Here is a 15339-nt window from a genome sequence, read left to right as displayed (position 1 = left end):
TCAACTGCCACCAGACATATGTGGTAGTCACAGGGAGAGAGATGCAGGAGAAAGGACAAGCCCCCCAACCTGCCAGGCTGAAAATAATCTAGCAGAGCAATTGGAGCAATGAATGGGAAGATCTCTGGATCAATGTGAAGTACAGGGCTGGGTCTAACTTTGTTAAAAAGGTCATCTATTATATGATGTCTGATTTTAATTTTTTACATCAATCATGGCATAACCCCTTTAAGACTGACATATGAAATGTCAGTCTGAATAACCGTCATTCCCAAGGTTCTAGCCGACAACAAATCACAAAAGCTTCAACATGAGCGATGTCCATTTGATCAGACATTGGTTGGTTGTTGGCCATCACAATTATTGGTATGAAATTCAAAAATGACTGGTCAAAATGGTCTACATTGGCCAGACTACTTTCTTCTAATGTGTATGGCCATAATGTGATTACCAAAAATATCTTCTGTAATGTCTATGTCGTGCATAGCTTGGTGTTCTTCAACACGTGAAAATCAAGGTTATATGTATTGCAGTGTTTTGTATGCTGTTTTTAACAAATTGTGATCTATTTCCCCAGGGTCATCAGTCTAACACATCGCAGAAGGAGTTAGGGGGGCATGGAGTCATTTCTGTCCAGACCATGGACACCACATCCCACAAATACCTGAATGAGCTGGACTTGGTGCTGAAAGAAGAAGGTCTCATACCTGTGCCAGGGTCCACCGGGAAGGAAATCAAGAAAGACGAACTGTTCAAGAAACTGGACTCTACCGAAGAAAACATCACAAAGGAGAAGAAAGATAAAAGTTCTGTAGTGACGGGACAGCTTCCAGTTGATAAATTCACTGGTGACATTGTAGACCTTACCAAAAAATTCATAATCTCCAAAACAAGCCCATTGCCAACTCCCATGATGAATGTGTCCTCTAACTTACTGACACGTACTGCAGGAACGGTAGTACCAAGACTAGAGACAAGTACAACAATGCAACCTACCTCATCCAAAGATGACTACCCAATAGGGGGATCAGGAGACACTGGAGTTATACAGGTGACTTATCCTTCAAGTGGAAAGATAAAGAAGACAGCCCTCCGGGGGTATCCAGGACCACATGGTCTTCCTGTAAGTAAAGCCATGTACATTTTTCTCTGTTTTTAGAGGGTTTGTCCCAACCTATTAAGTCACCCACTGCAGGGGCATTATGTGTCTGTCAGTAAATAACCCTGGTGAAAACAGCTGATCATTGGAGTTTTCAGGAGCCATAACTATGGAGGCTTTAAGAGGGTTGTCCAAGTTGGGTAAAAATTGGCCAAGGAGGGAAATGTAATAAAAAAAAAAAAAAGGGAAACAGTACAATTTTATGCCCTTGCCATTCCAGCGCTGCCACTCCAGTCCTCCCTGTTTATTTGCCTGCAGCGGTGATACAGTATGTCGGCACACATACTCTCAGTCTTCTAGAGCCAAACACCCTTGCGGCTCATGGCTGGCTGCAGTGGGGATATATCTATACACATATTCTCAGTAGTCTACAGCCATACACCCCTGAGGCTGGCTGTAGTGGTGATATATCCATACAATTTTTCAGTAGTCTTGAGCCATACACCCCTGAGGCCGGTGGCTGGCTGCAGTGGTGATATATCCATACACATATTCTCAGTAGCCTAGAGCCATAAACCCCTGAGGCTGGCTGCAGTGGTGATATATCCATACACATATTCTCAGTAATGTTGATCGAGCATGCTTGGCCGAACACCAGTTCGGCTCAAGCATCGCAATGCTCAGCACATCGCGGTGTTCAGCCGAATACCGCGTGTGCTCGAGCACGATGCTCGAGTCTCCTTCCCGCACGTTTGTTGGCTGCTATGAAATATCAGTGACATTCGGTGTAATTTTTTCTTAGCCGCTGGTGGCAGCGACATTACCTGCGCTACATCTCCTGTATAACGTTTGCCCATCCTAAATATCTGTGACATTCAGTCTAATTTATTTGCGCATACACTTACAAAATCTGCGCTACTGTACGTGTGACATACTTGCAAGCATATATACCATTTAATATGCGGAAGGCGAGCAGTAAGGGACGGGTAAGTGATCGTAATGCTGATGGTGCACGCAGAGGCTGTGGCTCTGGGCGCGGTAAAACTGTGCCTGCTGCCAGAGCACAAGAAACACACTCATGCACGATACCTAGCTTCATGTCCCAGTTTGCAGGGCGGCGCAGGACACCACTCTCGAAGTCAGACCAGTGCGACCAGGTGGTCGGTTGGATTGCAGCAGATAATGCTTCCAGTCAGTTAAGCACCACCCTGTCTTCCACAAAGTCCAGTCTCAGTAGCCAAGAGTCTGGTCAACAGAATCCTCCTCCTGATCCTCCTTCCTCCCACCATGGAGAGTCTTTGCACACAAGTGATCCCACACTCGGATATTCCGAGGAGCTCTTTTCATTACCATTCCTTAATTTGGGCCTCTCGCCAAATCATAAAGGGACATGAGGAGATCTTGTGCCCTGATTCCCAAACTCTTGAGCATCCGCAGTCAGAAGAAGATGGCGGTGGGGAACGGCAATTAGTGTTTCACGAGGTGGATGATGATGGGACACAGTTGTCAATAAATCAACCGCAATTAGTGTCTCAAGAGGTTGCTGATGAGGATGAGACACAGTTGTCAATAAGTTAGGTTGTTGTTAGGTCAGTTGTCCGGAGGATGACCAGAGTGAGGAAGTGGAAGAGGAGGTGGTGGATGATGAAAACACTGACCCAACCTGGGAAGGTAGCAAGCCGAGCGAGGACAGCAGTGCAGAGGTGGAGCGATCCACAGCACTGCAACACGTTGAAAGAGGCAGTAGGGTGGCAAAAGGGAGAAGGTGGGCCACACCAAACAGGTCCGCAACTGTTCCCCAGAGCACCTGGGGAAAAATCCATTGCCAAAGGGTAGGTATTTTGCAGTCTGGCACAGTGCGGACGATAAAAGAATTGTCATTTGCAACCTGTGCCGTACCAAAATGAGCAGGGGCGTGAACACTAGCAACCTCACCACCACCAGCATGATCCGCCACATGGCATCAAAGCACTCTAATAGGTGGGCCGAACGCCTGGGTCTGCAATCAGTGTCTGCGGGTCACACCACTGCCTCCTCTTCCCCTGTTACGTGCTGGCCAATCCTCTGTCCAAGACGCAGGCCCGGATGCCTCCCGCCCTGCACCTGGACTTTCGCAAGCACTATTAGCTAGCACATCCACTTCTGTGTCCCAGCGCAGCGTACAGTTGTCCCTACCCCAGGCCTTTGAACGAAAATGCAAATACCCAGCCACCCACCCAGAGGCCATAGCACTTAATGCGCACCTTTCCAAATTGCTGGCCCTGGAAATGTTGCCATTTAGGCTTGTAGACACTGAGGCTTTCCGCAGCCTGATGGCGGCAGCCGTCCCTTGTTACTCGGTCCCCAGCTGCCACTATTTTTTACCCGGTCTGCCGTCCCCGCCTTACACCAGCATGTGTTCCGTAACATCACCCATGCCATGACCAACGCAGTTATTGGAAAGGTCCACTTAACGACAGCACTTGTACTTTATATACAAGTAAATATACAGAAAATAATGTTTCCTAACACTTTTTCCTCTAAAATCGATTTTATCTTTGGTTTTATGCGTATTATTGTCAGTCTGTAAAAGTGGCGTACTACTCGGACAACATCATTCCCAGCAGCGACCTGGGAGTCCAAGATGCATCCAGACATCCTCCCCATGCTGTTCCCGAACCATTTCAGTGGTGTTTCCATCAATTTCTGACCTTTTTCTATGAACCAGACACCCTCCCCTCTTCAGAGCAGGGGGCGCCTGGTTTAATGTTCGGGTTCCCACATTGACTTCCATTGTGCCATATGCACTTTTGGCAGTGGAACTACTTTAGAACAGCTAGTCAGAAAGGGTGCGGGTTGTTGGACCCCTGCCGATTAGATATTGATAGCCTATCCTGAGGACAGGCCAGCAATAGAAAAATCCTGAACAGCTACTTAAAGGCATCTATAAGGTGCTCAAATCTAGTGCCAGTGGAAAAAGTACTGAAATGAGGCTTGCAGAAATCCATGTGCTTGCCATCCTATTCAAATTAATGCAACTGAGGTGGCGAAGATGCGGAAAAGCCTGCCACAAAATCTGCAGCCTGTGAAGGCACCCTTATAGGCAAAGAGTGTCCTGGCTAATTGATGGATTTCATGAATGAAAGATGCCCCTCCGTCTCTTCCGTCAGACCAGGAGCTGACGGACTCCTTATCTCTGCTCTCTGACAGGCTCATTACAGCTCAGTTCTTACCTTACTGATAAGAATGTGGCTTAAATAAGTGTTTATTAACTCTTAGTAGTTTACAGATAAGGTTTATTAGATGACCAGGCAAAAAGTGAAGGTAAAAGTACCAGGCACACAACTAGAAAAACAGTTAACCATTTATGACAGAACAGCTCAATAGTTTTAGTAAAGGACGATTGAAAAAAAGAATTTTAAGCAAAAATGAGTAACATGCAATCATTTTAAAAAAATTGCCTCCGAAGGTGTACATAGCCTTTTAACAATAATTGCAGCTGATGCATATAGCACATTGGTTTTCCTGTAATGAACACTTATCACCTATCCACAGTATTCATATGGGTAACAAACACTTCTTTCAAGCAGGGGCCACAGTACCCTTGTTCCCATTTGGTAAGGGTTCCATTAGTCAGACACCCCATGATCTACATCCTGTGTGCAGGTGATAAGTGTTGGTTATAGAAAAGCTAGAGTGTAACTGCAGCCTTCCTCCTGTGAAGAATCCCATTCCCAACAAGTTCATGAATTCATAACGCAAAAACCTCTGCAGGATCGGATAAGACGGTGTAAACACTGACCTCTAGAGGACAGAAGAGAGAATGCTGCAAATTTAAGAAACAATAGGTGGGCTGTATATCTGTTCATTTACACCACAGTCATAGTATGAGGAGAATAGATCCTATAGACAAACAATGTAATCTTCAATATTCATTTTATTCTCTATATTCTCTGTATATTCCAGGGCTGTCCTGGTCGGCCCGGATTTCGTGGCACTAAAGGAGAAAAGGTAAGTGAAAATGTGCACATCAATCACTGCATTACTCTCACTGTTTGTGATGGGATGATTCTTGATTGCCAAAATCTGTTGACTTTTATTACAGGGGTATCCTGGTGTTATGGGACGTATGGGGATGACAGGAAATCCCGGACCCCGTGGACCACCGGGATTACCCACCATAATGATATGGAGCAACTCCCCTGAGGACTGGGCAGCATTCTATGTAAGTCAGTTATAGGTACAATATATTGTATGGATTCCGATCAATATTTACAACTAACCGGCTTCATAAAGGAGCTATGTGTGATAATGATATGAATGGTGATTTGCGGGAAGAATTATTAATAATGTCTTATCCTTAGATAGCATAGAACTAGGTCAGAGAGAAACTGCAGAAAGGGTGCCAAAGTCACGCACGCTGTGTGATTAAATTGACACATCCTTCCGCCACTACTTTACACCAATATTTTCTGCCAAAATCGGATGCATTGTACATTTGCATTGTAAATTTAATGCACTGCACATGCACCATTTTTTGGTGCAATTTGATCCAAAATGTTGCTGCAGTTTGCTTAGTAAATTTCCCTTATATCCCTATGATAACACTGGAGATATTGGATGAACAGGAGCAGAAAAGCTCATAGATACCCGTACAATCACCTGTCCTGTCTCACTGATATCTCGGCGATATCTATAAACTATCAATGAACCTTTAAAGGAGTTTTCTTTTTAACACAGCATTGGTGATAAGTACATGATCACTGGGGTCCCAACACTGGCGCCCCTACTGATCACAAGAACAGTGGTTTCCTATGTAACTGGAGTAGTGGTGCCTGTGCGCACTTGGAACTGCCACTCCATTCACTTCTGTGGGACTGCTGCAGATAACTGAACACAGTCCTCACCAGTCCCATAGACGGTGAAAGAAGCAGTGGTCACAAAACCACCTTTAATATAGCATTATCAGGGGAGCCCTATGGGGCCCTGTGACTTACGCCCATGAATAGCACCATATATCAGAAAACTCACATTACAGCAAAAAATCCACCATATTGTTATTCCCTACAAAAACGTACAACCCCTGAGTATGATTATTCATCTTTGTTGGTTATCTGCCTTACCACTGATTATTTCTCTTCTCTCTTCCAGCAAACATCATTCTATCAGCTCCTGCATGCCGGCTGGCCTGTGAGTGTGCCCTTCGTTATCACAAGTGGCCTGACCTCTTGGTACAATGGACCCTCTTCTGTCCTCCAGACTCCTTCTATGGGGAAATTACTGAATACATTAGTATCAATCCACACTAGGTTCACCATACTGCCTTCTCACACCTCACTCTGACAACTATTCTCATCGGGGGTTGTCACCGCTCTTCTTTATAGTGATCAGGAAGAAATGGGGCATACTGACTACCAGATGATACCAGATTAGTCATCCCTACTACTATTTATGTAATCGTCAGCTTCCTTACTTTGGCCACCACTACCATATCACTGCCACCAGGTCTCTTGATTTCAACCTCATTATTTGTATACACTGGTGTGAGAAGAGTGCAGCGGACCGGACCGCAGGGGCAGTATGTGAGTGCACGGTGGGCTGATGGGGGTAGTAGCCTTACTCACGTTTTTGCAGCTCCCTGGGCCGGCGTGCAGTGATGAGGAAGACAGCACTAAATCCTCCAGGGCACTCTATATTGCAGGGAACACCAGCCAGATGGAAGTTGAGGTCCCCTTGATGGTAGTGGGTATGCTTAGGGTGCTTTGGTGGCTGGGCCCCTGTGTTCGTGACGCCAGCACCGTTAGGTGCAATTAGGAGATGAAGTGGAATAAGGAGACCAAGTATCTTAATAAACTCCCAGTACTTTACTGAAGCTGATCCAAGGGTCATCAATGTATGCAAAAGTCATTTACAGACAGGCAGCTTTTACAGTGATTCAGATTAGTTCCCAGAAGTTGCATAAGGGGCAGTTTTCTATGACAATCAATCTTTCTCCCTTATTACTCCAGGCCGGAGGGATGTACTATATCTGCTGTACTGTATAGTCATCTACCTCTGTATCCTCTCTAGGATTACTATGTTGTGACAGATGGCCTTTCTTTCCTTTATTATGGTGGGCAGCTTGTAGCCTAGAATCTCTCCACCTAATGCAAAGGAGACTAGAGCCTGATAAACGACAGTTACCTTCCTTTGCCAATATTCTCACTCCCTTTCTGAGTTGCCTGGTTCTTCTTATGGGCTGGTGCATGAAACTAACCATGGAGTTTTCATAACTCTCCAAAATGGCTGCTGAGGTGCAGCCTTGTCTTCAGACATCACACACTGACCTTCTTCTCCTTCTTCTCTATACTGTGTGCAGGGCAGAATCAGCCCTAGGAGCCTTGTTAGAACCTCCCCCTCCCTATACAACTTTATTGAAACTCCTATACAAGCACAATTTACATGAAAGACGGTATTAAGCAGGACACTGCATCCCCCCCTGCTTTAATGTAAGTCGTCCTCGGCAGCACTCTTGCCACGATGATGCATCACCTGAAAAATATAAAAAGAGCAAGCATGCATGCATATACACAGTACCATTACCCCATTCTTGCGGTTTCTCTTCTTTGGCTATAAGAGAATTGGGTTAGGCATCTATATATCAGGAGCATCACAATATAAAATGAGTGACAAGGGCCATAGTTTCTCTTGTAACTGGCGCTGACATGGCGCACCGAACAGTAAAGACAAGGATAGTCCATAATATAACCAAAAAGGAAACTTCTCAGGAGGCTCACAGGGCATGAGTCCGTTCCCTGGACATGAAGCATAATGGTTGTAGAACATCACTGAGGGCTTTAGTGCGTGAAAGTCCATCTCTGGGCACATGACTTGAACGATGCAAAACAAGGGCAAAAGAGAGTTCTTAGAGCAAGGCAAATAATCAAAGTAATGAGTTTCTTACCCAGGCTCTGTAGCTCCAAATGATGCAGGGATGCAGTAATAGTTAATCCTGGTATCGGGCAGGTAGTTTTCCCTTGGTAATCCGCTCGGATCTCCGAAGAGGCTGTGACTCTACAAGTCTTGTCTCTTGGTACATCTTGAGCTAGTGAGGATCATTCAGTAGGTAGTTTTTCTGGCTGAAGTGGGGCTGTACTAGTCTTTGCGGGAACAAGGCGGTTAAGCCACGGTGTAAAGAACCAGTGTGGAGGTTCTGAGTATAGGTTTCCAATAGACTGGAGCAGGTGACTTTTGGGACCATTGTTCTATAGCTGGAGCTTCTTCTTGGATAATTTATTTCTAACACAACTTGAGACGGTTGCGATGCACTATTTGTGGGGCTCTGTTCTCTTTGGTGATTTTGTAGATATCAGTTTCACGATTAGAAATAGCTGTGATGACAGAGGGTTCTCTTTCCCATTTACTATCCAGCTTACTAGTGCAATGACTATTTTCCAGCCACACGTGGTTACCAATTTTTAAGGGTTCTGTGTCACGGAGAGAAGGGAGGAGTGCAGCCCTGGACTCCACCCGCACCTCTGTCCCTACCTACTTGCACGACCCGTCCTATCTGACGGCGTACAACTTGGTGGCGGTCCCTAGCTTAAATATGTGCAGGGGCCTAAAAGCAAAGGAAAACCATGAACAGAGTCAGGGAAGAAAAAGTAAAAAACCAGGAGGTCACGCAGTACACAGGGAAAAACACAATAGCAAGGTCACAAACAAAGCCGAGGTCTGAAGCCAAAAGGCCACGTCAAATACAAATGGAGGTAGCGAGGTCGAGGTCACAAACAAAGCCGAGGTCAAAACAAGCAAGGTCTGAATATATAAAGAAGGCTGGTAAGGGTAACTAGACCAATCACAGGCAACCTGTGGCCAGCACATGCCCTCCGTCCTACTTCACTGCTGGTTGTCATGTACAGTAGAAGTAGTCATGTACATGTATTATATACCTGCGAATAGCTATTTACTAAGCCTCACGTGTCCAAACAAGCTAACACCGCAGGGCTTATACAGAAGAGGAAATTCTTGTGGTCACTGTTCATTTTATTTTTTATTTTTTTTATTTCTCCTTTACATACCTTCTTACAACAGTATATATTGTATTCATACAGTGGTGACATTCATCAGCAGAAATTCACCCCCAGCCAAAGATTTGTACTGTACTATATATAATAATATTACTTTAACGCTCACTAGCTTCAAATTGTTTTACTTTATCTACTCTGTTCTGATATTGACCTTTTTGCCGTTCCTATAGAGAAGTCGTGGTCCTCCAGGTCTCCCTGGTATACATGGAAGGCCAGGCACTCCGGTGAGAAATCTACTTTTAAGATTATTATTTTTATTAATATAATAATACTTTTATTTTAAAACTGAATGACGTGCCCTTTTATCATGAAATCATATTACTACTGTACATTGTTTTCGTAAAGCGCAGTACTCCCTTGTGTCCTGTAGGTGTCACTGTAGCTGTGTATTCCAGGATTTGTACATTCTATAATGAAATAATTAAACCATTGATCGGTGGAGTGATTACTGCACTCCTATTGAGAATGGTATAAACCATATATCTACAGATAAAAAAAAATCTGCCTTATCTGATCATAAAATATCAATTGTATTGACTAATTTTATGAAGTTAGAATAAATTATCATTAATAGTAGTAGTAGTAGTAATAATAATGAGAGCAAAGTGGATTTTAATACTGTGGGGATTCGCTCTGGTAGACAGGCTTGCGGACGCAGTATAGAGGCAATGACAACGTCTTTAACTTAAACAGTTTGGTGTTTATTCACACATAAGGATAAGGAATACAAAAAGTCAGTTTCAAGGAAAACGGTCACCTTGAGTCTGGTGTCTGTTCACAGCATGCAGCAATGCAGAAGTCCTTGGACATAGCAGAAAACCACCTGCTCTCATGCCAACAAGGTAGCAGGCCTTTACCCAGGCCCAAACTTCCAGGTCCCAACACAGAGACTGACAGAGCTTCACTATCAGAGAGGAGTAAATTCCTACCACCTGACAGTGCTTCCTGTGTTTTATAGCCCAAACCAAGACCCGGCCTGGAGCTTGGGGAGAAGCCACCCACCCTGCACTTTGGCGGCTCCCAGTAAGATCCGGCCCGGTTCGGCATTACAGCCATACTTAATAGCAAAACCATGTCAGCCAGCACTAGCTGCTGCTGACACATGAAATTACCGGCTCTTACCTTACCGAGGCCAGGTATGTCAAGGACATATACCTTCCGTCAATGACGGTCCCGGACCCTTGCGCCTTCCTACAATACATACATAAATAACATCATGAACAAATGTATAATTATATAAAATAATAATATAATATATAAAAAACTATATCGTAATATAATATTAAATAATAATATACAATATATACTGTATAAAAATATCTAATAATATAAAATATGTAATAATACATAAAAATGCATTTTAGGGTAAACTTGATTTAAATTTTGTTATTTTATACATTTTTATTTATTTATCTACTTAATTCAAATTTTATATACAGGGTATGACTGGATCCCCGGGTTGGCCAGGAGTGAAGGGGCAGCGTGGTGATATGGTATGGATTATGCTGTGCATCAATTACTTGCTATTTGCAGCAGATATGTATCAATAGAAATCACAGAAATGGGCAGCCACCTACTCTGGAAGCACCAGGTGTGGGACCCATGGCAAGTAGCTAACAGCTAGCAAAATACTACTCCCAGCATGCAAATATGCTTGGTTGTTCTCACAACTTCCATAGAAATGAACGGAGCATTCTAGGAGTTGTAGTTTCAGAACATCTGGAGTGTCGGAGGTTGCTGATTCCTAAGCTGGCAGGTCCTGATTTTTAGGCGATGTCGAGTTGGGACCAGCATCCTTCAGCTTCCCTTTAAATATCTGTTGTAGTAAATACTTGTATTGGGAAATAACATCCTTGCGTAGAACTTTGTCCATTCCTCTGTTACTCCTCCCAGAAATTTAGGAGGCGTAACACACACACACACACAATGCCCAACATGTGTAAACAGTGCAGCCCATGTAAAGTTGTTTCTTCCATCTTTGCTCACTTATACAGGACTCAGCTTTGCTCTATGTCTTTGTGTATGACAGGGGATGCCAGGCCCTCCAGGGATGCAAGGAATAGCTGGTACTCCTGGACGGGATGGAGATAACGGTCTAGATGGGAAACCAGGAGCTCACGGAATACCAGGACCAAGGGTGAGTGTCGCTGCATCTACACATAAAGCAAGTATATATCTGTATTCAGGTGAACTAGTCTTTCTACCCAGGAAAGGATTTTTTTTTTTTTAATCATTGTTGCCTTTTACAAAAACATTTCTTTCTCAGAATATTGGTTGTCAGTTGTCATGCTTCTTTAGACATGTACCTGATAACTGATGGAGCCTGTACTATTGCACGTGCAGGTCCATCACTAAATTTACTTGATGTCATCTATAGGGACCTTGATGCCATGCTACAAAAATATTCCCCAGCTTTAACTAGTCTTTAAACTGTCTGTCATTGCATGGATTTCTTCAGTTCAGCAGCCTGCAGTACCATTTATGCCCAGCAGTGGGCAGCATCATTTTTATTCTTGCTTCCAGGATTTATTTTAGAACTACATTTAAATGGCCATACACTTTAGATAAACCGGCCGACCCTCTAATGTGGAGCGTGCAAAGAGGTACCAACTCTCGATAGCACCACCTATTGAAAGTGGCTTCCTATGAGTCAAAATCTGACTTTCCAACAAGCTTTGGGATTTGACAAGGGAATATACCGTATGTCAAATCCCAAGGCTTGTTGAAAAGTCAGATTTTGACTCCTAGGGAGCCACTTCCATGGGTTGATGCTGGCAAGATGGTTCTCTTTCTTGGGTGATACCTCTTAGCATATCTGTTTCCCATGGAGTATTGCCAATAGGTCTCTATACCATGGAGTACTTCCAATAAGTCTCCATACAGGACTGGTCTCTTTAAAGCAAGCATGTCCAAACTGCGGCCCTCCAGCTGTTCCAAAACTACAACTCCCAGCATGCCTGGATAGCTTACAGCTTTTAGGGCGTGCTGGGAGTTGTAGTTTTGCAACAGCTGGAGGGCCGCAGTTTGGACATGCCTGCAAAAGATTCAGCACCCTTCCTAAGCCGTTCTCATAAGAGGTAAGCATCTGCCAGCAACTAACTAACTTTACCCATTCAGAATACATGCATGCTTGGAAAAGACAAGTAGGCATGTTATTGGGGGAGGGGAGTAAGATGTATGGTCACCTTTAGTATGAATATGATCCTATGTAGTATTACTCACCTACTTATTTTTAATTAGCAGATGTGGGCAACTGTATTTTAAAAGGGGCATTCCCCCAGGGGGATTTCCCATACATGTGAATATTAAAGGGCTTGTCTCATCTGAGACATTGGTAGCTTATGGCTAGAATATGCTACCAATGTCAGATAGGTGTGTTCCCGACCTCTGGGACCCTCTCCTATTTCCAGAACTGGCCCCTGAAAGTGAAGGAGAGTGCACCATGCAAGTGCAACCATCCTCCGTTAACTGAGTTCCAAAAATAGCCGAGCGCTGATCTTTTTAGAAGCAACGGTCTGTGTGAATGTAACATAGTATGTAATGATAATAATACAAAAATATATAAGAAAACATAAACCCTGAAATAATATTTTTTTTCCTTCAAAGGGAGTCCAAGGCTTTAAAGGAGATCCAGGTCTTCCAGGAGACAGAGGAGAAGAAGTAAGTCCTGTGGTTTTAGATTGATTAAAAGGGTTCTCCACTTTGGATAATCCCTACATGTTACAAGGGTTGTTGACAGAATGCAGGTCACCGAGTGTCCCCCTTCTGGAATCCCCACAATCAGCTGTAATCTGTGGATAAACAAGACAGTAGGTGTTCATTTTCCCTGCAGCGCCACCGCAGGGGAAATTGGGCATTACAGACTTCTGAATCAAATCAGTGGGTTGTCTGTGTAATACAGGACAGGACATTTCATCCAGAGGGAAAAAGACTTTTTGTAGTGATAAGAGATGAAAGATGGGGATCCTGACCAGGGGAGCCTCGTCTATTAACTCCCTAATAGGTTGTATTAAAAGGGTTTTCTATACTGGACTACCCCTTTAATTGTTCATTAACATACAAACATTACAGTCATTCCGATTCCATATTACCATTGGTTTCATTTGATCTAGACGTAGGAAAATTTATGTCTGAGTCCATTTTTCATGCTTTGAAGGTGTCACCTAGTAAGTTATTTTGTGGTCACAGAAAGGATGGACGATGAGCTGATCACTGCGTAGGAGAAGTTGTAATAAGCTGTGAGCTCACAAGGCCTTGACTCTTATTGGAATTTAGGCTCTGACCTGTAAGTGGGATTGGGGTGGACTTGTTCTGCTCCTACATAATATTAGGTACAGTATATGCAAGATTTTTCCTTCGCATACAGAGAAAAATTGGACAATGCTTCTGCGCAGTAAGACAACTCCTAACCACAGCATAGCCCTATGGAAAATACAAAGCAACATGGAGGTGGACAACAAATATAAGCACGCAGGGGCGTAGCTATAGGGGGTGCAGAGGTAGCAGTCCCTACCGGGCCCAGGAGCCTCAGGGGGCCCAAAGACCCTTGTGCCACATAAGACACTGGCATTATAGAAAGTGCATACTGGTCAATTTACACCTCTGGCTGGAGGGAAGGGGTTAGGTTAAGAATTTGGCATGAGGAGGTGCCCTTTCAATGTTTCCCTCAGGCAGCAGGAAGGCTATGTGCTCCCCTGCCCCTTGCCAACAAGCACTGAGGGACGGGGGCCCAAGCTGAACTCTTCCACCAGGGCCCATGAGCTTTTAGCTACGCCCCTGTAAGCACATACACCTCCCGTACCTGAACCAGATATGCTGGATGGCTCTAACGACTGAAGTCTCATTAGTGACTTCACCCATAATTACAGATTGGGCTTTGGGAGGAATGTATGCTAATCTATTACCCCTGAAAGTTTTGGGTACCTAAGTCATTGATGGTTATGTTGGGAGAGGCTGAATCCCATGGGCACATAGTTGTCAGACATTACCAAACCCCCTGGCCAAAGATTTTTAGGCAGTGTGGAATTCAGCAATGTCTTTCGAGCCTAGAGAAATTATACATTTTGGGCCTTAGATAGGATATTCAGTCCCACAATTCTTCTTTCATGAGAGGTTCTCATGGTGGATCATTCATGTGAACACAATAAAAGTTAACCTCCTGGATTGATAGCTGGACCCCCAACCATTTAAGGCTTAAAAAACAATCTGTGAAATGTATCGGTATCCATTACCTTCTAACTATAAGAGTATTTGTCAGTATTGTGTTGAGAGCAGCTTCTGGTCTTGTCCGCTTGTAGGGTTTTCTTGGAGCTCCTGGATCCAACGGGGAAAAAGGTATCAAAGGAATAAAGGTAAAACATAACATTGTTCACCTTCTTATCATGAATCATTTATGTCCTTTCTATTGATCGCACAAGCACAATACAGACTGATATTCAAGCAGAAACTTTTGCAAATGAAAACCAGTTTGGTACATGTGATTGGGGATGTTTCTGCAGCAAGCACTTGGTGTCCTGTAACCCGCTTTAGATTAATGTGATCTGCATTCACCCTCAGAGCAGTAGGGATGATCTGGGATATTGTCATTAGTTTGCAGTGCTCGGCCATCGTTTGGCCTACAGAGCCACTATTCTGACACCTCACAGGAACCGGTATATCATATAGAGGAGCATAAGTCTGGCCATAAACAGGATACCCACCTTTGCTATGGACAGAATGATTTCTTGGATTGTTCCAATCCTGTAAATAAATGAGAACCATGCAACCTGTATAGGAAATAGGACATATACCATCAAAGAGATTTTCCAGGTCTTTGATATTGATAGGATCCGATACCTGTAAGCCCCGCTGATCAGCTGTTTGAGGAGGCTGAGAAGATCCGACGAGCTCTGCAGCCTCCTTGCAGCTTACCAAGTGGGTCTCGCCTCTGGGATTCACACTTATACTTAGAACGGAGCCGGCAAAGTCCTGTGCGGTTACCCTCCATTCATTCCTATGGGAGTGGCAAAATAGCTGAACGCCGGTTCGGCCATTTCCGTAAGCCCCATAGTAGTGAATGGATTGGTGGCTGCGCTTGCATGGTGCACTTCCCATTAATTTCCCCCCTTCTCCTTACTGACTCCATCCCCTCTGGTGTTGCTTATCCAGAATGATGTACTATTACATGCTAAATTACATGATACATTGCATGCT

At 44.1% G+C, this 15339-nt stretch overlaps 1 protein-coding gene across 1 annotated transcript in view; it reads left to right on the top strand.

Annotated features, from left to right (window-relative positions):
* The window catches only part of LOC122919696 (collagen alpha-1(I) chain-like), a 240984-nt gene that overhangs the window by 151662 nt on the left and 73983 nt on the right, over nucleotides 1–15339 (top strand). The window contains exons 7-15 of the mRNA XM_044268877.1: nucleotides 578–1123; nucleotides 5045–5089; nucleotides 5184–5303; nucleotides 6230–6268; nucleotides 9318–9371; nucleotides 10587–10640; nucleotides 11177–11284; nucleotides 12754–12807; nucleotides 14445–14498. Of these exons, the coding sequence (XP_044124812.1) occupies nucleotides 578–1123; nucleotides 5045–5089; nucleotides 5184–5303; nucleotides 6230–6268; nucleotides 9318–9371; nucleotides 10587–10640; nucleotides 11177–11284; nucleotides 12754–12807; nucleotides 14445–14498 (1074 nt within the window). The remainder of the gene's footprint in view (nucleotides 1–577; nucleotides 1124–5044; nucleotides 5090–5183; nucleotides 5304–6229; nucleotides 6269–9317; nucleotides 9372–10586; nucleotides 10641–11176; nucleotides 11285–12753; nucleotides 12808–14444; nucleotides 14499–15339) is intronic.

Source organism: Bufo gargarizans, chromosome 9, assembly GCF_014858855.1.
Source record: "Bufo gargarizans isolate SCDJY-AF-19 chromosome 9, ASM1485885v1, whole genome shotgun sequence".
In the NCBI taxonomy this organism is placed as follows: domain Eukaryota; kingdom Metazoa; phylum Chordata; class Amphibia; order Anura; family Bufonidae; genus Bufo; species Bufo gargarizans.
This window is presented reverse-complemented; position numbering and strand designations above follow the sequence as displayed.